Source organism: Monodelphis domestica, chromosome 3, assembly GCF_027887165.1.
Source record: "Monodelphis domestica isolate mMonDom1 chromosome 3, mMonDom1.pri, whole genome shotgun sequence".
Taxonomy (NCBI): Eukaryota; Metazoa; Chordata; class Mammalia; order Didelphimorphia; family Didelphidae; genus Monodelphis; species Monodelphis domestica.
The window spans coordinates 520,029,486-520,056,709 of record NC_077229.1 but is presented as its reverse complement, the minus strand read 5'-3'; the positions used below and the strand labels follow the sequence as shown (position 1 = coordinate 520,056,709).

General features: G+C 36.4%; 1 protein-coding gene across 2 annotated transcripts in view; it reads right to left on the bottom strand.

The window, feature by feature from the left end:
- Positions 1–27,224, bottom strand: part of FBXL17 (F-box and leucine rich repeat protein 17) — a 449,402-nt gene that overhangs the window by 175,588 nt on the left and 246,590 nt on the right. For both annotated transcript variants that reach the window (XM_056824950.1, XM_001380499.4), the window contains one exon: positions 9,427–9,503. In XM_056824950.1, coding sequence (XP_056680928.1) covers positions 9,427–9,503 — 77 coding nt within the window. The remainder of the gene's footprint in view (positions 1–9,426; positions 9,504–27,224) is intronic.

Below are 27,224 nucleotides of genomic sequence, written 5' to 3'. Positions count from 1 at the left end.
GCAACACCTTACGCTCTCTACTGATCCCAAGCTAGAGCCTTCTGGCCTGCCCGACCAGGCCTCAGCGGGGGCTGCTCTGGCGGACTAGAGATGATCACTTCTCCCTCCGCCTTCCTTAAACTCAATGGATGAATACAATGTATCTTAGCCTCCTTCACGCTTTCTCTGCAAACCGAGAGCTGCCAGAGGCGTTCCAGCGGGCTCCCCAGTCCTCTCGGTGGGGCCGGAAGAGAGCAGGCCTCTCAGTCAGGGCCTCCCCCAACGCCGGGTCAAAGGTCAAACTCTTCCCGGCCAGTCTCTCCTGCGAGGGAACCAACCCCTTCCACTCCTCTCCGACTGAAGCCCGAGCAAAGCAGCGTTCCAAGGCCGGAAGCGAGAAGCGCCTGTCCTCCCCCTTGAGAGACGGCTCTCAAGGCCAGCCTCCCTCGGACCGAAAGCTCCTGCCCCTCCGGAGCCAGAGTGACGCCAGGAAAGTCCTTCTCCGCAGGGAGCGCGCTCCCGCCTCGGTCACCCGAAGTCTGGCTCTCCAGGGCTCGGCCCTCCAGGGTCAGAGGCCATGAACACGGCCGCCAGATGGCGCCGTGCCGAGGATCAGGGTCAGGAAGAGGCTGTCTAACTCTCGCGGGGAGCCCTCACCAGGCTGAGTCTGACAAGCCACTCAGCCTCCCGGCCGCATTTCCTACCGGACAGAGCTGTGTAAGGTGCCCGTAGCACAAAAGACGCCTCCTCGGGAGACAGTGTGGCTTGTAGAGAGCGAGAGAACGGAGCGGCGAAGCCCCTCCCGGAGAAGAGGCGGCACGGAAATCACGTGTTGAGGCATCTAGACTATTTCCAAAGCCCGCGACTAGCCTAGCTTCACTTCCTGGGAAAACGTCCTCTTGCACTTGGTGCACTTCCTGATAGATGCGAATCAAGGATGAGCACAACTCAGACTCACAGTCCCAGCGGAAGAAAGTGGTGCCTGAAGGAAATCTCATAGACCGGAAAATCTACCGATTCCAGGGATCCCGTCTGTCCAAGTATGCTTCCAATAGGATCTCGTTTCATCCTCACAAAAACCCTATGAAACAGACCCTGATATCCTGTTTTTACAGTGGAGGAAACTGAGGCAAACAGATGAAATGATTTGCCTGGGTCACAGAGGCATTTAAAAGGTGTGAGGCCAAATTAGAACTCAGGTCTTCCAGATTCTTGCCCAGGGTGCTCTCTAGCTGCCTATGTTTGTATATATAGAAAATACGGCTGGTTTCTTAACTACAACTCTTGTTGGATAGTGTTGACAGCAGACTGTGGATTGGTTAAATTTCTGTATTTTTCTTCCATTGGTATTTGCTTGGGCTTAATAAAAATACCTAATAATAATAAATATTATTCTAGGCTACCAAAAGACGATAGTCATTACCATAGATCCTAAATCCTGGCCTTTCAAGAGAAATTCTCTAAAACTGAATTGGTAACACACAATGTGGAAGGATGTTGGGATAACATGTCATTTTAGATTAAAAAAAAAAAGTAGAGGAAAAGCAAAATAAGTAAAACAGACTTCAAAAATATTTATGACAGGAAATGAAAAATCAAGGGACAGGATTATTTTCAGAAATTTGAAGGCCATACGCAAATCTGGGTTAGCAATATTAAGAAGATAGAACACTGAGTAATTCAGTCTAAGAGAGAGGGTAAAGAAAATGTGACAATAATTATTATTCATCCAACATTACTCTATTAATTATTCTTTCCCTAATAAGCTATTTTCTTCTATTGGGAATAATTTCCCACAGGGAAAGATCATATTTTAAAAACTGTTAACAACATATTGTCATTAATAATTGTTCATTTTTTTAAATTATTAGTTAAAAATCATTAGCCTTGTGTTAATGTTAACTTGCCATTGCCACAAATATGGCTGTTCTATGTTTTACTCTTTATACTTTATAGTCTTAGAACCTAGCCCATTGTAGACAATTACGAAGACTAGTTGACTAACAAAAACTTTTTGCTAACCTCTTTTTCTCTTCTTCTTTCAGCCTGTACATAGGCAGATCTTCTACAAAATACAAAGTCCTCATGTACACCAGCACAGATATCCTTATCGGTGGAGATCTTCAAAGAGCCTGGATGAACTCTTGTTGGAGAGGGCAAGGAAGGAACTCTATTCACATAGCAGTTAGAGACTTCACTGACCTATGAAATCTATGGGACAGTTAGAGTTCTAATTCCATGCATTTGCAGTCAGAAGATGTACTTTGGGATTTCAGTGTCACCACTTCTTGTTATTACTTTGACAAGCCAATCAACTTCTCTGAGGCTTAGTTTCCTCATACAGAAAATAAAATGCTACTCCTGACAGGGTCTGTGTGAGAAAAAAAATGCCACCATCTCCTCTCCTCCTTCACCCTTGACTCCCATGACGAAGCAGCTTTACTCCTTCCCAAATCTACCGATTCCAGGGATCCCAGTCTATGTCCTATAACTGACTGTGTCCTCTGTTATCCCTACTCTCTCCTTTTTCTTGATCTCTCCTTTTCTACTGGCTCATTTCCTACACATATTCCCATGTGACTCATTTCTTCTGTCCATCGTTTCTAACTATTGTCCTCTTTTTTTCCGTCCTTTTTAATCTAAATATCATTTAGATATCATTTACCAAAGATGCCTCTTACCATCTCTTCCCCCCTTCTGGCTTCTGGCTCTCTCTCCCAAGTGACTCATGACCTCTCAGTGGCCAGATCCCACGTCCTTTTCTCATTCCTCATTCCTCATTCTCCTTCATCTCTCAGGAGCACTTGAGAGTGGGGGTCAGTGTCCCCTCTCTAGGTTTTCAGAATCCTCATTCACGCCTACCTCTCTGACCATGCCTCTGTTTCCATGGCTGGATCTTCTCCCAGATCCTGCCCTTCTTCGGGGTTTTGCCTTGGGTCTCTCCTCTTCTCCCTCTATCTTGGTTTAATGGGTGACCTCATCAGGTCCTGTGGATTGAATTACCATCATATGCTGAGGATTCCCAAAGCTACCCGTGTTGCCCCAGTCTTGGCTGACCTCCATCTCCAACTGGATGTCCAGTAGACATTTCAAACTTAATATGATCAAACGAGAACTCATGCTGTTCATCTAAGCTCTCTCCCCCTCCTACCTTCTGTATTACTGTGAAAGGCAGCCCCATCTTTGGGGTCCCTCGGGCTCACCAGCTAGGAATCAGCCTCTCCCTTCCTATATCCAATCTTGCCAAAGTTTGTCCTCTCCACCTATGGAATCTCTCTCCTACATCCCCCCTTCTTTCCTGTGGCCCTGCTGTCATCAGCACTGCAGAGCAGGTCCTCATCACCTCCTGCTGTACTGCTTGTGGGTCTGCCTACCTCAAGACTCTCCTGGTTCCATTCTCCATTCACCCACTCAAGAGATTTTCCTAAAGTGTAAATCTGATCGACTCCAAGGCTTCCTAATGCCCCCCCATCAAATACAAAAGGCTTTGTTTGGCATTCAAAGCCCTATATTACTTGGTTGCCCCTAACTTTTTAAGTGTTCTTATACCTTAATCGCCAAGACTTATCTTCAATCTAGTGACATTTAATTTTACAAATAAATTAAACAGGAAGTTACAATAAATGGCCACATGCCTGAAACTGATTAAATGAGCAAAAATTATTGAGAAAACACTGTAAAATGAACAAATATCCTATTTACAGTGCTTTATTATTATTTCTGAGTGATTAAATGTAGTCCTAGAGATAGAGTTTATCCAATGTCTGAGGACCAACCTAAGGAAGTATGGAAGATCTAGACTGCAATCTGGCCACTAGGTGAGGAATTCTTTGGCTGTGGCCACCCATGTACCTAAGAAACAAAATACGTAATAGCCCTTGATTGTGTATGACACCTTTCCACTTTAACAGTGATAGTAGATGAGTGGCAGAAAAGAAGAAGCAGACTGCTAAGATCATGATCATTTTTAGATTTTCTAAAAACATGAATTCTTGGTACTTAAGAGATCTTTGTCTATTGAGTAGACACACTAGTAGAGGATCTGAATAATATAAAAGTAGCATTTATCCTCTAAGTAGAATAAGAGGTTAAAGCAATTTGCAAAATTAAGAAGGATGCCTAAGAAATTCTTCTTGGAGAAAAAAACAAAAGAATTGGCAGGGTTGGTATTATTGCATATCCAAAAGTAATAGACAATTGACCATTTTGTGAAAAATAATTTTAAAAGGCCATAATGAAGATAATTATGGTGTACATGTATATACATTCTATAAACAGTAAGTACATCATATAAACAGTAAGTCTTACTTTTACATGAGCCAACAAATCAAATAAAGGCAACGAGTATACTTTAAGCACAGGCACTTGTGTCCCTGCTCTCAAGGACCTTCCAGTCTTATGGGGAGGCCACATACAAATAACTACATACAAACAAGCCTTTTACTGGATCAAGTGGGGACAATACAGCAAGGGAAGGCACTAAGATGAAGGGAAATTGAGAAAGGCTTCTTGTACAAGATGGGATTTCAGGTGGGTACCTAAAGGAAATGAAGGTAATCAGAAGACCACAATGAAGAGCAAGAGAATTCCAGACAGAGGATGCCCAGTGAACACGCATAACATGGAGAGATGAAGCATTTTATTCAATGACACTGGATCACAGAGTAGAGTGGGCAGTAAGGTATAAGAAGACTAGAAAATAAGGAAGAGTTATGAAAGGTCTTAAAAACCAAAGGATTTTATATTGGATCCTGTAAGCAAAAGGAACCACTAGAATATCCTGAATGGGAAGGAGAGGAATAGCCTGGTCTCGGGACATGGTCTAATTTTTACTGAAAGAAGATTAATTTGAAAGATGATTAAACAATAGACTGGAGTGGGTAGAAACTGAAGTCAAGGTGACTAACCTCAACTAACCCCAAAGCTATACAATAGTACAGCCATAAAGGGATGAAGATGCTCTCTATAGAGAGTGATGATAGTTGTGTCAGAGGGAAGGGGACAAATGCAAGAGATGTTATAAAAAGTAGAAATGTAAAGGTCTGGCATGAGATTGGATATGGGAGATAAAAGTGAAGAGTCAAGAATGACACCTATATTTTGAGTCTAAAAAAATATTGTGAGAACATATATGTATTTAGAGCACCTTTGATGAATGTATGAAAAAGAGAAGAAACTGATTTTTACAATTGGTATTCTACAGTAACCTACATACACACACAATGACTGATTTAACAATAGATTTATTGTTAGCTGAAAAAAGCACTTGATTGGCAGAGCAAAATATAGTTTCCAAGACTTTTGTATATTAAGACATATATTATAGAAATATGAAGGAAATCAAAGAAAGCATGAGTGTATTGGTCAGTCTTCTATTAGTTTATAATGTAACATTGGGTCACTCCTATCACCATTTGAATATGTTAACATGTTTTTCTCTAAAGAAATTCATTTTAGAGAAGACACAGATGAAACTCTTTTATAAGGAGGGTTGATGCTATCCATGGTTTAAATACTATTTTGAGTACACTTGCCTGCCTATACTCAAAAGACATATACACACAAATAATTTGCTATAAAAATATACCAAATTCAAGTGGGCAACTTGTAGGGGCAGTAAGAGAGGTGTTTAATAGGGAAAGTAAAATTACAGACAGAATGAAGTAAAATAAAACTTTATTTTATTCAGCTTTAGATCATTAGCTTCTAAAGAAATCTAGGGTTAAAAAAATAGAAAATATAAGAACCAGAGATCAGGTGACCAGACTTGGTGATAAAAGGAGGGCCACGAGAGTAGGAAGAGATCAATTCAATAAAAGATTACTAATGTTAATCAGATCACTTCTCTTTCTCCATCTCCTTCTTTGCAGAGAGAGAGAGAGAGAGAGGAAAAAAAGGAAAAGTATAAGAAGACAAGATCAATGGAAATTCACAATTAATTATCATAACCATGAACATGAATAAGGTTAATTTACCCATAAAATGGAAGAATATAACAAAGTGGAATAGAAAGGAGAATTCAACAATATGATATTTACAAGAAATATACTTAAAACATGCATATTCCGCATTAAAATGAGAGGCATTGAGCGCATTTATGCTTCAGATATATTTTTTTTAAACTAATGTAGAAATCTTGGCCAAAGTCATTACTTCAAGTTATTTTCTGTTCTCTTTCAAAACCAAATGCATAGAAATGTTCCTCTACATTTGCTGCTTCTACCTAATAACTTTCCACTCTTCTCAATCTCCTGCAACTTGAGTTTCCACCCTACTACTTTACTGAAAGTATTTACTTCCCCAAAGTTAACAGTGATCTCTTAACTACAAAATCTAATGGTTTTAATTTATCCCCATTCTATCATACTCTATCAGATTTCTCTTCACACTCGGATATTGTCAACTCCTCAATCTTGGATATTCTCATTTCTTAGCACTGCCTATCATTCTGCTTTACTGGATCATTATCCTCTTAAGAATGAGTATCCTTCAATGATCTGGTGTAGGCATTCTTCTCTTCTTTGATTTTATCAGTTGCCCTGGGTTCAGTTATTATCACTATGCAGATGATCTTCAGATCTATATATCCAGATCCAGTCTCCCTCCAGGAATCCAGAAAAGCACTGACAGATGACCAATAGATTGCTGGCCATCCTCCAGGCATCTAAAACTCAATATGTCCAAGAAATAAATCATTCTATTAGACTTCCTCCACTTCCCACTTCCACAATGCATCCTTCCTTCAAACTTTTTTGTTTTGTTTCTCTTGAGGATACGATCATGCTTCTAGTATAATCAAACTCAAGCTCTGATTAGTCTGTTCATAAGAGTTCACAACTATTGATTGTTCATTTTGATGGAAAAACATCCAAACAATTTTACTTCATTTAGAAGTGAGTTTTTATTTATTTTTTTATTATTTATTATTTATTTATTTTATTTTATTTTTATATTTAAATAAGATCTAATCTCCTGGCAATTCGCAGGATCAATGAATTCAGATTTGAACAGCCCATTACAGGTCTTCTAGCTCAATTTCTCTCAATTTTTTGGTTAGGTAATGGGGTCAGATGTTAAGTGATGATTCTAAATTCCCTTAGGGGATTACCAAGTAGTAGACTTGGGACTCAACCTTGATTCTCTGACTCTAAAACCTATGTTCTTTACACTACATCAAACTGGTACTTCAAATAATGAAATCACACTATGAAAAGCAAGCACAGAGAAGAAATGTGCAAATAATGGATTCTCATTTCATGCCCTTGCTCAATTTCTTTCCACATCCTACACTATATTAAGAAAAAGAATTCTCCTTTATGGTTAATATGTGTAAAGAAGTAGCTCAGCAGAGCCAAAGAGTCCAAACTTTCCTTAAATTATCTGAGATAATGAGTACTTGGAAGTGTTTCCCTAATAAGTCGGGGGAGGATGGGGAAATTGCTCTAAAAATAGTCAAGAGCAAAGAAGTGCAGGTATGACAACTTAATAAAATATAAAATGTTCTGGACACATTGTACGTATTGAGATTTCCTATAAACAGAACAAGATTTGTTATATACAAGGATAGAATGATATAGAGAAGAAATATAACAACAGTTAATGATAATCCCTCGCATGTATATAATGTATGTAATGTATATAATGTTTTAAGGTTTGCAACATGCTCTACCTTTGTTATCTCATTTCATTCTTTCTGCAGTCCTGTGAGTAGCATTATCTCTATTTCACAGATGAAGAAAATGAGGCTTCTAAGAAGTTAAGTGACTTGGTCAGGGTCACAAACTTTTATGCCTGAATTTGAATTTGGGTTTTCCTGACTCTTAAGTTTCAAGCCCACCCCCACCCCCACTATGTCATGTATCCTTTTAACAAGCAAAGTCCCAGCTCTGCCATTAAACTGTTTGGGAAAGTCACTTCACTCCTGATTTTCAATCATCTTATTTTTACAATGAGGAAATTAGAATATATAATCTCCAAAATCTTTTTCTAATAAATATAGATAACTAGGAACTATATTCTAACAAATTAAATCCTATGGCAATAAAAAGTTTAATATGAATAATGCTAGCTCACATTAATATAGTTTATTAGATTGTAGGAAGCATTCCAAAAATGACTATGTGAGAAAGTTCTAAAACCATTATTAGCAGATGTCAAGATCAAGAGCTTTAAAGTACCGTAGCAGTCACCGAAAAGAGATGAAATTTTGGCAGTGGCTTATCCTATTTTCCTGAGCTAATAATTCAAAATTGACAAAAGTCACAGGACACTGTCATTTCAAGCTTTCATAGAATAGATTTAAATTGTTAAACCATATTCCTAGTTAGATTCAATACTAGAAGTATTAACAACAATTAGCGTTATTTCTTAATTCTTAACTAGAAATTATTAAGTATGCTAAGGAATAAATCACTGGTGTATTTTACTTGTAGATGAATTTTATGTGTTCATAATATTATCTTTCAAGTCATTTAGTTTTGTTTAATTCAAAGCAAAATAAATAATTTTAAGGAGCTAATGCATAATGTTCCAGCCAGCTTAGTTCTCTCATAAATCATAAAAATTAATTATACATCTATGTTCAGGTCAAACACAACAATCCTTTAAAGAAAAGATGGGCTAAATTTGACATAAAGAGGAAAAATCATTTTAACTTTTAAACTACCCTTTCAGTGGGACCAGATGGGTACCTCAATGGACTGAGAGACAGGCCTAGAGACAGGAGGTTACGTTCAAATCTAGCCTCAGACACTTCCTAACTGTGTGACCCTGGGAAAGTCACCTAACCCAACTGCCTAGCCTTTACTGTTCTGCCTTGGAGCCAATACACAGTATCAATTCTAAGATAGAAGGTAAGGGTTTAAAAAAATTTTTTTAGTAAATTAAATACTCATTCAAGTTTTTAATTAATGCCTAGAAAAGGATGGTATTTCCCACTTAGAGTGTGTGTTAAAAGAACCAGTTTGTCATTCCTTATTTTCAGTGTTAAAGGCAAGTAAAATTGGATTACTCTCCTGCATAGAAAATTCCTTTTGGCAGATATAAAAAATGAGACTGTCATACTAATCAAAAGAAAAGGGCTTTTAAATCTCTGAATTTGAAATTTCATTAATAATAATATAAACATAAGCATATATAGTCAGCCTAATAATTTTTCATTCATGTTTATGAATGGATAATATATGGATGGAATAACAAATGTAATTTTGTAATTGTTCTGATACTCTTTTAATATGTACTGATTGTCACATACAAAGCATTTTTTTTCTAGGCAACATATATATGTTCATATTCCTGTACATTAGCCAGGGTTGGGCTCATTTGATGTAAATGACTTAAAGATCAATGTTTCATTTATGGATCTGTAAATGAACTTTAAAAACTCTTATATTATTTTATATTTTTAACATCTTCAAAAATGTCAAGAAAAAATATTCCATTACATACCATAGTCAGTGATTTTACAAGACACCAAATATAGCTCTTTCAGATTTTGTCCTTCTTTTGCAATGACTTCTACACACCTGTCAATAGACACAAAAATAGTGAATTATACTCATGTATCTCATGTTAAATGAATAAAGCTTCTACTACCATCAAATACTAAGAGGTCAGTTTTTAGTGGATGATACAGTTTCTTCTTTTAGCAATCACCTTTCAAGCTCTTTCAAGAAAAACTATGATATTCATTGCTTCACGCATATGCCAATCTCCAGAAGAGTAAATTATGCACATTTGTGACTAATGTCTCTTCTATATTCTAAGAGCAAAAATAAAAAAGGAACATTTAAATGTTTGGTAATATGATAGAATATATAACATTAATCAAGGTATAATCATTCCTTAAGGTAGGTGCCAGGGATGATGGCTATAAATGTATATCTAAAGAAACTTTCTTTGAAGGAACACAAGCCACCTAAAAGGAACTCCTCGTGTTTGTCTTTTTCAGAGTACAAGAGGTCAATAAAGTAAATATGAAGCATACAAATAGTAAATACAAAGTCAATTCCAGAAATAGGAGACAACTGGCATGGGGAGCTATAGAGGTGATGTGCCCCCTGGCAGAGGGGTAGAGGAAAAGGGGGGACCCTGTGCCCAGGCATGAAGAAGGGAGATGGAATGTTGTATAAATAATAGGAATAAGCCACGCTGGCTGGAACATAGAACTGGTGGGAATATGTAATAATAGGAGCAGTAGGAAGTAAACATGGAATAGCAAAAAATGTAAAGATGAGTCTGTGTCAGCTTTTCAAGACTCTCAAAATGTTAAAACCGGGAGCTTTCCCACGAAGCAACTGCAGGTACATTATATTTGTACATTTTTATAGTATAACATAGTTCATGCCTTATTTTTTATGAGACTCATGGTAAATATAACTATATGTAGATACACAAAACCCCTAAAATAGTGAAATAAAATGATCCGCCTATGTCCAATTCTACAAATAAGTCAGCTCACTAGGAAACAATGACTTTTCTGTTTTTAAAATTTATGACTACATTTTGTTTTCACACATTTCCCTGCAGTGACCCACACGAATCCCCCATGATGCCCTTTCCTTTTGATTTTTTATTTGCTTATGTTGTCCAATAATTTCCAAACAATGTTACTATGAAGGAGATTTTTGTACTTCCAATATTCTGCTCCTTCAAGGACTCTCAGAGGTTGAGTTTCACTTAGAATATGTTAGTGGACCAGATTCTTGCTTTTCCATAGCCCTTTTGCTGCTCTCCCCTTGTATCTAGCTGTGCCTCTTTCTAAGTAACATTATTTTATTCTACCCTTTGTACATTCCCCATAATTGTAGTATCTACAAATAAAGGTCATTATCACCCAGGATGCCTTACCAAAATTCTTGTGGGTTTTCCCTTTATAAACTCTGCATAATTTAAGTATGATGGGGCTTGTTGTACCCAGTTACTTGTGTGGTTCTGGCTTTGAATCCTTTGATCTATTCCAATAAAATACTTATTAAATTTTTCCTGGCTCAGGTTCTCTATTTTGACATTATCCAAAAAATTCTTTAATTTAAAAAATTATAGGAAAATCCATATGAAAAATAGCATAAAAAGCTGATCCAATTATTTTATTTTCTGAAATTCTGAACATGCTTGTTTTCCTTAAATTCCTTGCTAAAAATTTCACACATATATGCATGTGAGATCTAATCTGTCTTCTGGTTTACTTTAAAATTAAAGATTGTAAAGGACTTTTTCTGCCCTCAAAGCTCCACTGAAACTTAAAGAAAATAAATTATTTGACTTTGAAAACAATTAACAATACCATGCATTTTGTTGTCCGATATTTTATATTATTTGAAAAGTCATAATACACCCTGCCATGTGCATCCTTCACTATGTTAACCTTTATTAATATCTGTTGAACATGGCAAATAAAAAGGGTAGAAGGGAAAAAAAAACATTAACCTTTTCTACAAAGTAAGAATCAAGTAATTTGATACCTCTATATAATCCATCAAGAATTACTCTGCATCCTTATCTGTCTTTTTAGGTTTTAAATTTGCTTTTTGCTTATTTGGAATCATAGAATCTAATAACTTCTAAAATGGCAGAAAAACTAAAATTAAATTAAAATGACAGAAATTTTAAAACAATTTGTTTTTGAAGGTCAAACCATTTCTAGAAATAACAGTTTGATATGAAAACTAAATTGATATAGAAAATTTGAAATTGGAATGATAGGATATTTCAGGTTTTTCAGATATACATATACCCAGAACTTACTAATTTAATAAAAATGACAAACGGTTCAATTACTTCAGTTCACTTCAATAAATACTCACTAAGATCCTGTCCTTTAAACGGCAGCTCTGATATGCTAAATATTCCTTTCCATAAACCTCTGAGATCAATTCACAAAGGATAGTATAACCCATCCCCCAATGAAAATTATTATATACATTATATACAGTTCAGAGGTGTTATATAAGTGGCAAGCCCTTAATATTTCTAAGTGAAGTATTTTGAACCTTTGTAAAACGGCAAAACTTAACCAAAGAAATAAAAATATGGTAGCACATGAATAATGTTAAAAAGTGGTTTTCTAAGTCAATATGCAATGGCAGGGGTTCTATTTGAGTTTGATATAACTGATATAGTGAATAGATTGGAAGTGTAAAGAGCTAAGACTAGAATCAGGAAGACCTGAATATTAAAGTGGCTAGCTGTGTGAACCCAGGCAAGTCACTTAACCCGTTTGCCTCAGTTTCCCCCCTATAAAATGGGGAGGATTGTACCTATCTTTCAAGATTGTTGAGAGGATCAAATGAAATAATTATAAAGTGCTTAGCTCAGTACCCACCACATAGTTAAAACTATATAAATATTACTGTTATTGAGTTATTATAGTAAGAATAAATATAAAATATTTTTTTAAATCAAAGAGCAATATATAGAAAAAAACACGTAGCCAAAAAAATGCTGTCAAGATTCTATATGAATACTATTGGAGAAAAGTTTTGGGGCTCTTAAGGCTATATGAAAGAGAACAATACAGGAAGTAAAGATCATCATGAATTGGGTATAAATTTCAACAGTAAACAGGAAGAAACATCACAAAGAGATGGCTATTCATTAAGGAATAGCAGCATCTTCGAGAAAAAAGGTAAGAAAAGCACAGGTTTGGTTTTACAAGAAATTCTCTTGTTCTCGGTTCTGTATAAAATTCAACTACACAAGATGATTTACACCTTTCTGTTTCATATAATGCTGCTGCTGCTGCTGCTTTGTTATTACTACTGCTAATGATTATCATCATTACTACTACTACTACTACTACTACTACTACTACTACTACTACTACTACTACTACTACTACTACTACTACTACTATTGACTAGAAATTTACGTAGTGTGGTTGACAACCAAATAGATTATCAAATGTGATCTTCACAATAACTCTGGGAGGCAGGTGTTATTATGATCCCTATTTTACAGATAAGAAAACTGAAGGAGAGAAAGGCTAAGCAATTTTCCAAGTCACACAGCTAATGAGTATCTGAGGCAAATTCAAACTCAGGTCTTTCTGATTCTGAATCAAGTGCTTTTCAACTGTTTTTTGAGTAATAATCAGTATGCTGGATGGCACCCTAAAGTTTCCTCCTTCCACCCTAAACCAATACAAAGAATTTCAGCAAAGTGTTAAGTCAAATATACATTTTTAGATCAAGTGAATAGAAAAAATAATGCTTCTGCAGATCTGGATCAAAATCATTGACAAAATAAAAAGAACTGAGTTTTAGCAAACAAAAAATTTGTTATAATAAAACTATTTTTGAGATGTGCAATTAGAATTGGTTGAGTTGAAACTGTCAGGACAATTGATAGAAATATATACTTTGCTGGCAACAGAAACAATTAAGATGCATGATTTTAGAGAATGCTAAGGGATTAGAGATGGGATAGCTACTTTTTCTTGCTGAACAAAATTCTCTCTCTATGTTGCAATGTATTTTCAGTAATTATCCAAACCAAGTAAAATTCATTACTGTTACCTAAATAACTCCTTTATGCTTTGTAAAGGACTTGGATCAAACTCTATGAGAATACTTCCAATATCACTGCAAGTGACACTGGCACAAAAAACAACTGCAGTCATTAGCTATTAAGTGCATAAAATGTTTCATTTTAAGATCTTCCATCAGTTTACAAAAAGAGAATAATTTTTACCACCAAATGAAAAAATCAGAAAAGGATAAAATCACAAAAAGTGACTTCTTCAAGGGCCTCAGGCAGCCCCTGGTAGATCTGGAGATGAATTCTTAAAATTGTGCATCTTAACTAACTTCCCTAATTAGAGCTAATACTAGGAGCACTTTCAACAGTCAATGATTCTTCATTCCTTTGGGGGGAGTATAAATCCTTTAATGCGACATTTGGGATAAAAAAGTAAGTTCTCGCGTGGCTGCTGATAAAGCCCATCACTGATGAACGCCGGAAGCATGGCCTACGACAGAACTGGCTTTTCTAGCCCTCCGTTTTCCTCTATGTAAATTGAGAACTTGGCCGAGCCGGCTGGCTCCGCAGGGGGGCTCCTGACGTGGGAGACGCTCCAAACGTTAGACCTCCACAAAGAAGAGGCCAGGCATGTGCACAGCCGGATGAAACGGAGCACTGGCACTGGCTGGAGGTCAGACTCGGGGACCTCCTGGAACTTTGACCCTTGCTCGTCTGCTCCGCCCCGTGTCATCTCGGCCTCAGCATTTACCGTCCTCCTAGCTGGTTCCTTCCCAGCTCGGAGTCCTGAGACTACGCCAGCCGCGATGCACGTCATCCCCACAGAGCGGTAGAGTGGGCGACCCTGCCCCACCTCCCAAGGGAAGGAAAGAAGGGCCGAGGCCGAGTTCAGGAAACTCTGGCCAGGCCTAGCGGAGTGGCGAAGCTGAAGGATAACCAAGCGGACTCCGTAGCCACCGAGGAGCACAGCCCAAACGTCTCCTCCTCAGGAGAACACAGCCGAAATCTGCAGAGGTTCACAGAGGGGAGCCCAGCTCTGTGGTCCGAGAAAGGGCCGCCCCCGAGAAATGTGCTGAGGCGATCGCCCCGACCTGTGAAAGCAGCCGGGCCCTTCCTAACCCAATTGCGCGTCCTTCCCCACATCCAAGACATGGCAGTGCTGGGATCCAGGGTGATCGCGTTTCCCTGCCCAGCTATGCTGGCAGCCCTGTGCCCGAGGACAGAGTGGTTTCGTTTATGGAATAAGGAGGCAGATGAATGGTTTTAAGGGTTTTTCTGGGTAGAATATTCTAGGATTAAGTACGACACTGAGTAAACGTATACTCTACCAGAATGATACTCTCAGAACAGAGGCGCTGCTCATGTCCATTTTGATGCACAGTGCCTCCGACAGAAAATCCCTGAAACATGCTGAAAAGCATCCCAATGTCCATGCGTCACTTTATTTTGATAATATGCCTTTAAAATGCACCTGAATGATAAGACTCACAAAAAACGGGCTTCGTGGGGGACACATACCAATTCTACAATGTCTTAAGTTACACATTCCGATCTCCTTGAAAAGAGATTATTAATCACCTGGTTTATATGAGTAAAGGTTCATGAATTAAGCTGTTCACTTCAAAACTATGAAAAGCATTTGAAAGAACCTTGAATTATAGGAAACAATTGTCTTCTTTATATAAAATAGAAATTTATGCTTTTTCTGGTCTCCTGCTCAAAAGCTGGAACATGACGTTAGTGACAATTGAAAGGAACTAATGAGGAAATATGACTACACGCCTTGCAAGAGGAGTGTTCCTGGGAGACCTTGTTACCGTTTCTGAATGCACTTCAAACCCAAAGGACCTAATTGGCGCTGCTGCGATCTGATGGTTTGCAGACCTCCCGTTAAAGGACAGTCTCAATCACCTTAGAGGTGTGAAAAGAAATGTTGCCATTAGAGAGAGCATTAGTGTGTGGCTGAATGAGATTCTAAATGAACATTTTGTATCTGAACAATACATGTATCTTTAAGTACTGATAAGTAAGCAAGGGCTTTGATTTAGAACAAAACTGGGGAAAAGTTCAATGGTACCATAAAGAAATGAGTACAGCAGTGAGATTGTCTACAAACACAATATGCAAACTTAATGTTATCATAACATCTTTGGGGTCCTTGGTAGGAAGCGCTTATTGTTATATCTTAAAGCAGGCTAAACTATCTTAGGTGAAAATGAAAACAGAAGATGGAAAGAGAGCAAATATCCAGCAAATTCTTTAAAATGAAAAATATAAATGATGCGAATAAAAAATTCAATTCTACGTGTCAAGGAGTTATGAAATACTTACTGTACATAATGAATTTTACTAAACTGTTAAAGAAATTGCAAGGAAATAAAATATAATCGCTAACTTCAACAAGTTTATAATCTTAAAGGGAGAAAAAAATGGACATATAACTACTATAAATCAGGACATACCAAGGACATGGAAGAGTACAGAAAATGGACAACAGGAATTTAAAGATTCATGGAGGAGGTGAAACTTGTAAAAGATATTTAAGAAGGATCTTTAAAAGCCTCACAAACATATATAATCTAATTCAATAGAGTAGCAGCTATACTTCTGGATAATTCATTTTTATGGATGTAATCCTTTCTTTAGAATAAAAAATAAAATAAAAACTGATTATTTACCTGGATTTTTGCTATTTAAAAAATCCATGGTTAATCAAGTTGAGGAACAGAGGAAGTTTGGGGTTTACTGGTAATATGAAGAATTTAAAGAGATCTAAATCTCTTTTCAAATATTAGGATTTTCCTAACAGAGTTATTATGATTTTATTACTATCTTTTTGTATTATAAATTACCTAACCTAGCAAAAAAAAAAATGGTCCTTGGCAGGGCTCAAGAGGCCATTTTGACTTTAGGCAAAATGTGTTCCATTGCTATAGTTATAGCCTGTTGTAGCAACTGAACCCAAAGGAGAATGGCCAAACCTCCAATATAAAGAGCCTCCAACATAAAAAGAAATAGTCAGAACGTTGAGGCAGTGACCTAAGGAAAATATATTCTTCTACACTGACTTTCAGAGTCAGAAGAAAGGTGAGATCTGAGAGGATTCTTTTTTTTTTTCCCTGATGGGAGGAGGAATTGATTGTAAGTATCTTGAGAACAGAGACTGTCTTTTGCCTCTTTTTAAATCCCCAGCTCTTAGCATGGTGCTTAGTACACCTATAAAAACTATCTCACATATCTACTTCACATAGTTGTTATAAGAGTCAAATGACTTAAAGAATGTAAAATGCATTTTTGCAAACCAAGCTTTCTCATCCCTAGAATGACGGACCCCTCCTCTCATTTCACAATCTCTACCACGGAAAATCTCTTCCATTCCTACTTAGTTTGAGTATCACCTCCTCCATGAACATTTCCCTCATCCCCTACCTAATATGTCATGTCTTCTTCAAATCTCTCACACTACTCTGCTTGAACTTCTCCTGAAATTCTTAAAACTTGCATTATCTACATATTTGTTTTTATGCTCTCTACTAGTTTGAAGATAGAGATTTTCTCATTTTTGTCTTTGTATCCCATGGTGCAATGCAGATAGGAGGTACTTAATAAATATATGTTGAATTGAACTGAAAGAATTTAAACTCTATTTCAAGAAATAACAGCCATCTTTAGAGGATATAGAAAGACTGACTTTTGTTTTTATTTATGTATATATTCATGTAAACTTTCTATTTGGTTTCTACTGATATTCATTATCAAGCATATAACTTTTCTTGTAAATGTCTAAAGGAGTTATTATAAAAGATATTAACTACAAACAGTAAGGAAAAGGGCCAGGCTCTCACTTAAAACACTAAAGAGTTTGTTCAAAGCACATTTCCAGTGACTAGAGGGTCAAAGTCAAGGACTGATTAGCAAAATGTCACAAGCTCCACCAGTTAACAACAATTATCTTGGGACATTCATTAAGCTGACATTTACCAAGTGTTATTCTCTAAAAAATCAATGTCTGATTAATGAATTTGAGATTAATTTAGGTATGTTGAAACCTTACTCTCAGAGAAATCTTCTGACTGCTCCCAGAATGCTAAAACAAAAAAATCAAAAGGAATTGACTATGAAATGGTCTTGCCTAGTACCATGAAACAAATTCTTTTTGTCTGAGGACAGAATTTAAAGAGGACAATAAAATCTGAAGGAGGAGAAAGCCACTCACACCCACCCTAGCACCTGGCTAGTGCTGGCTTGCCCAAGTTTCTATGAATTCACATAACCAGATTATTGCCCTCCCTCCAAAAGACTATTTAACCACTTCTTTCCTTGTATGTCTTTGGAGATTCCTAGGAACACTTGGTGCATGGTACTAAGGAGGAGCTCAGGTTGTAATCTTTTCATGACAATTGAAGGCCCTTGTATCACAACTACTTCGGTGGCATTTTTTCCCCAAATCCCTCCAAGATTTGCAGTCTCCTGCACAGCCCCTGTCTATGTATGAGACATGTGGCACCAGCAGGGGCCTCTTGTGTTCCAAGCTAGATTCAACTTGGCAGGTCAGCCTGGATAAGCAAATGCTTAAATTTCCAACTCTGTCTCTTTTTTATTTGAGTTCTTATTGGGCTCTTTAATTGGTGGCTTCTGGTAAGACCCATGGGAATTCCAAATGGGAAAACCATTTACAGGTTCATTTGTCTCTCAGTTGTTGGCTGCTTGGCTGCTGCTTTAGCACCTATGCTGTGCCAACTATCTTCAATACTCAGGGTGGATAGAGTCTCGGCTTGTTAAATTTATATATATCTTGAAGCCTGTTTTGGCCCAGAGCCCTTTCTTTAGTACTCCTAAACCTTGGGGTAGCCTTTTTGGAAAATTTTCCCTTTTGCCATTTATGATTATCACTGGGTGCCAGATGTCCATCCTTTAGTCTCAAGGTGACTACTGTGAATTTTAGATTTTACTCCTCCCTGCTTATGCTTAGTCTTTAGAATTCTAGCAACCAGGAATGTCTACACCCCTACTTAAGGATTAACTGTGAGGAGGATGGCCTGTGACCGACATGTGCTAGCAAGGGACAAATCAGAAACAACTGACAGGCCCCTGGGCTGTCCTAAGCCAAGCTTAAGCTACCATTGGTACATGTGAGACACAGGAAGTGATGTAAAGAACTGCCTATATATTTTGTGTCACTTCCTCTCTCCGGCCTCTCTCTCAGAGACGTTGGACTCTCTCTGTGAGGTTGGGAGCTCCTGGCTGCAGTTTGGCGTTTGTGGCTTGGCAGAGAGGTTACTGGGAGAAGCTTTGTAGCGTGGTTAGATGAGGCGTCTTTTCCTGAACAACCTGGGTGAGTGGTTAGGCTGATTCCTCCTTTCCTATGCCTCCTAAAGCACTATCCTTCTAGGAGACCCCTCATCTTGGAGAAGGCCTCATGGCTGGAAGTCAAACTAGATTAAATCTTGGAGGAGGCCTCGTGGCTGAGGTCTCTGAACTTCCCTTACCATAGGCTAGGCCAGAGAAATCTTAGACCCTTTCCTCTCTCTCTTTGTCTTAATTTCTTCCCATTATTGTAATTAAACCACCATAAAAATCCCAAACCAACTTGAGTATTTATTGGGATGAATTTAAATCCCTGGTGACCACTAAAATAATATAGTCAGTCAACAACCTTAATTTTAACCTTAACACTCTCTACCACCAAAGGTTCCTTTTTGTGCTGATGCAGGAGACTCGCTCACAACCTCCAAAATTCTAAACTATCTTTTTTCCCCAGACATTTCCTAGAAACTCAGACTCAGAAGATAGTTGCACAGGGACATCTTGCAAAAACAGGTAAAAGGTACCCTATCAAATTCTCCGGACCAACTCTTCAAATGGAAAATTAAAGACAATTAATAGTCGGATACATCTATTCATCTAAAGAGAGTCCCAACTCCTGAATGGATACTCCAGCCCACTATTGATGTCAACTTCTTCCTAACTGGGAAAGAAAAAAAAGATGATAGCAGTGGTAGATGCATTCCCTTCCTGCCCTCCCTGACTCTGGACATGAGCAAAGTATCCTGTGATCATTGTGACACTGACCATTGGTCCTCCTTGACATATTAACATATGTCCCTGGACCAGCTACAGAGCTTGACTCTGCTGTCCTTATTATATGGTTCCCTCCACTGAGAATTATCAAGAAGTTCTAACCTGGGTGAGACCCCTTTAAAGGATGGCAAAATGCTTCAACTTGAGAACTATAAGTCAGCCTCACATCTAACTAGATTAGTGTCTGTTTTTGGTCAATGACAGACTCATCTTTGACCAACAAGATGAAAATTAAACATTAGTCACTGATAAACTTCTGACTGATTTTCCCAGAGTGCTAAAACAAATCAAAAGCAGATGACTATGAATTAGTCTTTTCCAATTCCCCCAAATAATCCTTTTTTGACTGAGGACTGAATTTAAAAGAGAATAATCAAATCTAAAGGAGAAGAAACCCACTCACAGCCACACTTGCATCTGCTTTCCCAAGTCTCTCTGAACTCATGTAACCAGTGGAGAACTTGTGCAGTGTTGTGGGGGAAACCAGATTTCAACCTGCTGAATTAAAGACTCTTTAGAAGTTAGGTTTGTTTGTTTGTTTGTTTGTTTTTTCCAAGTTGACACATCTATTACTATAGTGGAAAACCAAAGACAATTTTTATCAACTGGGAGATTATGAAAAGTCACAAAATTGGAACAGATTTTTTTTTAAAAAACAAGATACTGCTCAATAAGTAGAATAGAAACTAAAATGTTATCAGAACTTCCCCTGTCTGTGTTGGCACAGCTTTGGCTTCAGAGTGGTTTAAACTTCATAAGGTAAGAGATGATAGCAATTTCCTAATGATCCCTGAGAAACCCAGAGAGAATCTAACAAGTATCCTCTTGGACACTTCTAATTATAAGTTTTGTGGGTAGCTAAGGGTTCCAAAAGAGAATTGGGAAGAATTATAATTCCATTACAAGGGATCTCTTGTGCAAAGATTTGGCAACAAGGGATGTAACAATGTCCCTGTGGAATGGGAAGAAAGTCATGTTGGTTGGAGAGTATGAGGGGGAGAAATGGGTAATCTGCCTAGAAAAACAGATTGGAACTAGAGTCTAAGTAACTGAATAATAGTAATGTTATCCTCAACTATTTAAGGACAATGATCAGTTTCTCAGTTAGAAAAACAACGCTTCTTTAAGGGTTTGGGAGGGTGCTATTCAGACCAGCAGTAAGACTGATAAGAGAAGAATAAGCCTTTCCTTTGAGTTATAAGGTGACTTAATTTCTTAGGGAAAAAAAATCCCTCTAGTAGAATTGAGCTACATTTGCCTCTAGTTTTCAGACTTCAGAAATATTTACTTTATATTATATGGTTTTAATTAAATGGTTGTCCTAAAATCCAGAGTTTGAAAATCTTTTGGAGGAAGTTTAGGAGAAGAGACTCACCAACACTTTGAATCAGGAAGATTAATTTTTTGAAGAGGGTGCCATGGAGATGCCTGTGGAAACCACATGCTATATCAAGAGATCCAGAAAGAACTGAACTGAAGGGGGTTGAACACATTTATTCTAAATGTAAATTCTTATGCCAAAGGAGAAGGTCCCCCAATTGACTTTTTTATCAATGCATCTATTAATTATTATTTTTCTTTCATTTTTATTTCCCTCTTGTTCCCAGATTGCTATAATTTCCCCTTAGAATGGGCAATGTTTTATATGCCTTTAGTGGGAGAATCCTTAGAGATATACATTGGTTATTTGAAATGATTCATTGGGCAGACTAGGCATGCTAATCTCCCAAGACCCTCAATTGAGGAAATTTCAACATGCTCTTCTCCAACAGAATCATAGGGGGGATTCTGAGAAGGGAATTTGTATTTTGATTTGATCAATCAGAGATTTAGACTTCCCTTCCATTTGTTTTGAATTTAGGTCAATCAGGAACCAGGGAATTGATCCCACAGGCACTGCCTCATAGGTGGTACCAGGCTAACTGAGGAATTGTGATTGGTTCCTGGGGGGCTGATGTAGGAGAGCTAGTGGGTGAAGGGAATGGCATATAAGGTGAGACCCAGCAGGAAACAAGGGGGAGGGAAGGGAGTGTAAGAAGGTAATTTCTGAGGCTGAGATTCCGGGACAGACTCTGGGTTGTTAGGTTTTAGGTTGATAGGCTAGGTGATTCTTTCCCTCCTTTCTATCTTTCCCTCTTTTATTATCTTTATCTTATTTTAATAAAGCTATTAGAGCTACTAACAGTATTGTGACTTAAGGGTTAATTTTTATGAATGGTGACCACAACATTGTTTTTTACTCATAATTTAGTCAAACCCATTCTAATCAATACAATATTGAGCTTATTTTTAGTTAATTTTTCCTTTTATCTTAATTATATCAATTAGCATTTCTGATTGCTAGTGTAATAAGGATGGAAAGATATAAAAACCAATCAAAGACCATTTATATCATCAGAAGAAGGTAAATACAACCATTTCCAAGTCTAATTCAATTCCTTAATATAGCTCAATAGCAATAACAATGACTTGCTTGTGTGTAGTAGTTTCAAATTTACAAAATGTTGTACAATTACTATTATCATCACCATCTTTTAGATAAGGAAACTTATACTGAGAGGCAGGCTGACTTGCTTCCTTGCCAAACATTTAATAATTATTGCTAAAGGTAGAAAAGGAACTTAAGATTATTTACAAGTCTGTTGTTCTTTGCAGCTGATCACACTGATTACCTCACAGGTCCATGACAATGAGTTCAAATTCCAAAAGCCATCATAGTCAGAATATTTAAAAAAAAAAGTTTTTTAAGCACTACATTATTTTATTTAATAAATGTAATTTCTACAACCTTGTATTACCAGCTCTTCTAAGCTGTTAATTTCGGCAATACTGTTTTGATGATGGTGTAGAGGGAAAAATAATTTCTTTTCCCTTATACACATTCAAAATTCAACTAAAACAAACTTAAAAGCCACATTTTAGAAATGAATAACCTGCTTAGCTACTAATTTGCTGAACAAATTGTGAGGCAGAGCTGCAAAAAGTCATCAGCCTCATTTTTCTTCCAGGAACACCAAAATCCAGTGGCAAGATATAAATCAAGATGACTGGTGATGGATCTGAATGCAGTACCTTGGCTTCTTTGATGTCTAACTAAGCTCTGGGCACTCCACAGTGTCTGCTTCTTCCACCTTCATGGCTATTGAAGAAAGCACCCTGAAAGGGACCTAGGAAGCTCTCACAGCAGACGTACAATAGTACCTTTAATGAATACTCCATAAACTCCCATCCACTCATGCCATATTTGTATATGCACATTTTATTGATTAGTTTTTATATAATCCATATTCCCTAATGTACCCCCCATCAAGTTCAGCAAACTTAATAAGCAAACTGAAAAAAGTCTGCCATTATATCTAATGCATTAATCTCTCATTCACTGCTGGTCCCCCACTTCTCCAAAGAAGGACAGATGAATACACATTCTCAGTTTTCTTCTCCTGGCCTAATATTAGTAATTATAATTTCACACCCTTACATGTTATAGCTCTTTCAATTTACATTTTTGGAGTCATTCTGTATATTTTTTCTGGCTCTGCTTACTTTCCTTTGCTTCAGTTCATGCATCATCTATGCATTCATAATATTCCTTATTTCCTATAGCACAGTAATATTCATGAACCCTGTTTACATTCATGTTCCACAACTTCTTTAGTCATTCCCCAGTATTCTTTGTTCCCAATTCTTTGTTACAACAAAAAGGCTTTAGTTTTTATCATTAATCTTTTTAAATCGCTATGAAAAGAATTTCTGGGTCAAGAGATATTCATATTTCATTCACTTTTTTAAGCATAAACTTAAATTATTTTACAGAATTATTGGACCAACCTATAAGTTCACAAACAATGCATTGGTATATCTATCTTTGCACAGCAAATTCTAAATAAAATATTCTCATCTTTATAATTTTTACCAAGACCTTGTAGTTGTTTTATTTTATTTTAGATATTAATTGTGATTTGGAACATTTATTCATATGATTATTATGAGTTTGTAATTCTTCTTTTGAGAAGTTCGTTTATACATTTGACCATTTATCAACTGGGTATCAAGCTTACCTTTAATTTACATGGACTATAAAATCAGATAATGATTATTATGACTTTAAAAATACTAAATGAGATTTGCGGGTTCACTCATGAAATGCTTGCTTACGCACTTCCTTCCAAGGGAGCCAAAACTATTCTTTGTAGTGACTAATTATCTCTTTAACCTCTGCCCTCTAGAAATTATACTCTACTTCAATACTAGTACTGTGGCATAGCAAAAGAATAATGTTCCATACAGACCTCCTACGATCTTTGCAGCTTAGGGTTAATGAAGACAAGATGTTAACAAGAGGATTCCTACTCATTTGTGAAGAGACTAAAGAATCTTTTGGGGGGAAGAGGGGAAGAAGGGTCAAGATAAAGTCTTAGGAGACATGCATTTCTCAAAGATATCATTTTAATATCGAAGGGAAAGTCTTCCATCAGATATTAGTTCTTAAAATTAAAAAACACTATGAATGAATATATTTTAGAAAATTACACAGTAATATTAAAAATTTAGTCATTATAACCCGCTGTGAAGAGTGTGCTTAAATTCGTTAGTTTTTTTAAAAAATTATAATTAGGTGGCTGAAATAAGATACAAAGGAAAGAAGGCCCTTAATTCCAAACGTTTCCAGCAACATATATACATAAGATGTTTACATGTTCTGTCATTAAATTTTCAGCTTAGCAGCTCTCTGGTCTGATCAAACCCTATAAATATATTTTTTCCTTATAACATTTTACCAAAAAATTCTACAAAACAATGGAGGAAATGAAACTCAAGGGTACTTTTGTTTGTTTTTTCTTCTTAAAAGGAAGAGGAGGTAAAATGGATAGGCTGTGTAGATTAGAAAGCGAAGATATTCCATAGGAATCATAAAAAAGAAAATGGTCAAGCGCAGAGGAATAAAGTAATCCTGAAATTCATTTGGATAGATGAAAGAAGGAAAGATCATTTAAGCCTGATAGAGTCTTGGATACATCACTCTAAATGCTGTGGAGATTGAACTGACCCCTATGAGGCTTAAGGATTATTACTTTCGGCACTTTCACAGAGCAAGCTCTTCAAGATTCTGGACTATACTTCTTTTACTGCAATGTCACTACATCTTAATATCTGAAGTGAAAACACACTTTTTAGGGTTTTTAGGAAACACCAAGTTATTGACATTTGGCTTTTTATATCTAAAATCAAAAAAATCCTTTGCTTTCTGAGCCATTTTTTAATCAAGATATTTAAAAATTATGAAGCACTGAAATTCTGTTTTATTAAAATGTGTATTTCCACAAGAGCCATTTAATAGCTATCTAATATTGTTAATGCTCTCATAAGATTTTAATTTTCCAGTTAATGCATATATAGAGAGAATATAACAAAAAAAAAAACAAAAACATTTCCCTTTACTTCTTAAAGAATAATGAATAGAGATATGAGTTAGATTTTGAATCAAATGGTCACAAAGTTTCTCAGGGACTTAGGAGGACAAATATTTTTCTTCTTTTTTCTTTTATCCAACCAGATAAATATCAGTCAGTCAGCAAATGCTTCAGTGTCTTCACCATCAGCCACAAGCAGCTAAACTTAGTTCAAAAGCCAGAAATCCCAGCTTCTTCTCCACCACTCTTTCAGAAGCCAAAAAGGTCTCAGCCTAGGTCAGAAGTAAATTCAGCCCAGTTCAGCCTGGCTTGGCTCCAACTGTCTTTCACGGTAACATTCCAAATGGAATCTTCCTTTTGATTGACAGATGATGTCCTTTGCATGCATATATATTCTCTTCCACAATTGTATACGGAGACTGATATACTGTGGCACAATCAAATGTAATGGATTTCTCTACTAGAAGCAATGCAATGATTAAGGACAATTCTGAGGGACTTATGAGAAAGAACACTATCCACATTCAGAGGAAGAACTGTGGGAGTAGAAACACAGAAGAAAAACATATGATTGATCACATGGTTCAACGGGGAAATAATTGGGGATGTAGACTTTAAATGATCAATCTATTGCAAATATTGATTATATGGAAATAGGTTTTGATAAATGATAAACATAAAACCCAGCTCATGGGCTCTGGGGGAGGGAAAGATCATGAATCTTGTAACCATAGAAAAATATTCTAAATTAATTAAATTTTTTTTTGAAGAAACATGTGTAGTAATTATGTTATAGTATAAAACTAGATTTTCAAAGTTAAATATTTTGGCTTACTTTTCCTAAAAATGTCAAACATCGACTCTCATGGAAGTTTCACGAAATAAAAAGTCAAAGATGTTTTTGTTAAACTTTCCAAAGGAGTAAATAGCTTACGCCCATAAAATATAAATACTCCAAAATTAGTAACAGATTCGCAAGTGATAAGTTGAGTCCATGTTTGCCATCTATCTTTAGTAATAAATGCCTAGAAAAAAGTGTTTACAATGGAAACACTAAAGCAGCTTCAACCAGAACACTGACATAGCAACCCTACTGGGGCTATTTGGAATATTCTTGGCCATAGAAACAAATAAGAAAGCATAGAAGTAACATCCAATTCCACTGTAAACAAGGTCCTCAAGTATTTTATTTAAACAGATGCCGTAAGATGTGAAGAAACAGAGCAAACCCTAAAAGAAATCTATGGTTTAAGCTTTAGAAAAATCATAATGAGAAATGCTGTCATCCTTTTTGATATAAGATTTTTTTTCAGTTAAGGACAAAAATTACTGAAAAATTATTAAACTGAGGGTATGTTCTAAAATTTTTAAATGAAATATGTTAACTGCAACTATAATATTATTTGTTTCCATCTCTCTTGTATTGTTGGAGGTGGCTGAATAAAAAAATTGCAATTTAAGAAAAAATTGGAGAATAGTTATTTATTAGGCTTGATTAGGTATTTTGATTTATTTGTAGAGTAATCAACAAAAGATATTATTTTCAAAAAACACATTTTTACCAAAGGCTACCCCAACTGTCATATATAAATATAATCACAAGAATGATTTATATTTGTTCAAAGAAAGAATTCTGGAATGAGGAAGAAGGCATTTCAAATAGAATTTATCATGATTATTAACTAAAGTAAAACATTATTTTAGCCACCAATATGTTCCAAGATCCTTCATATAAGTTCAAATCTGCTGATAATAGCAAACCCCATTATTTAATAAGAATTTCTTATATGAACTTAACTATGCATTTTAATACTATTCTTAAGCTTACCAGGGCTACCAGCATCACTACTCTTATACTTTGCTGTTAATATTAATAACTAAACAGCTTTAAGAAAACAAAGAAACAAAAAAAAACCCAGGCTCTGATGGATAGAACTTGATACGAGTAAGAACTCCAGGCAAAAACTGAGGCAGGAGTTAATGTTTGGCACAAAACAATATAATTATTTACACTAATGGGAGAATGAGTTTGATTGGGCAAACTGTTGTGAGACTTTACACCTCCTGGGAAAATGTCCCAGATTTATCATTTAATCAAAAACATTAATTTTATGTATATTCCTGACTTTATTATTTTTCATTGCCAATTGCATGGTTTTTAATTGTTTTATTTTTTATATACTTTGTAACTCCACCACCACACAAAAAAAATTTCATTAATTAATGCATTAAAATATTTTGTGCAGAAACACAAACTCCACACTGTTTATAATTTGT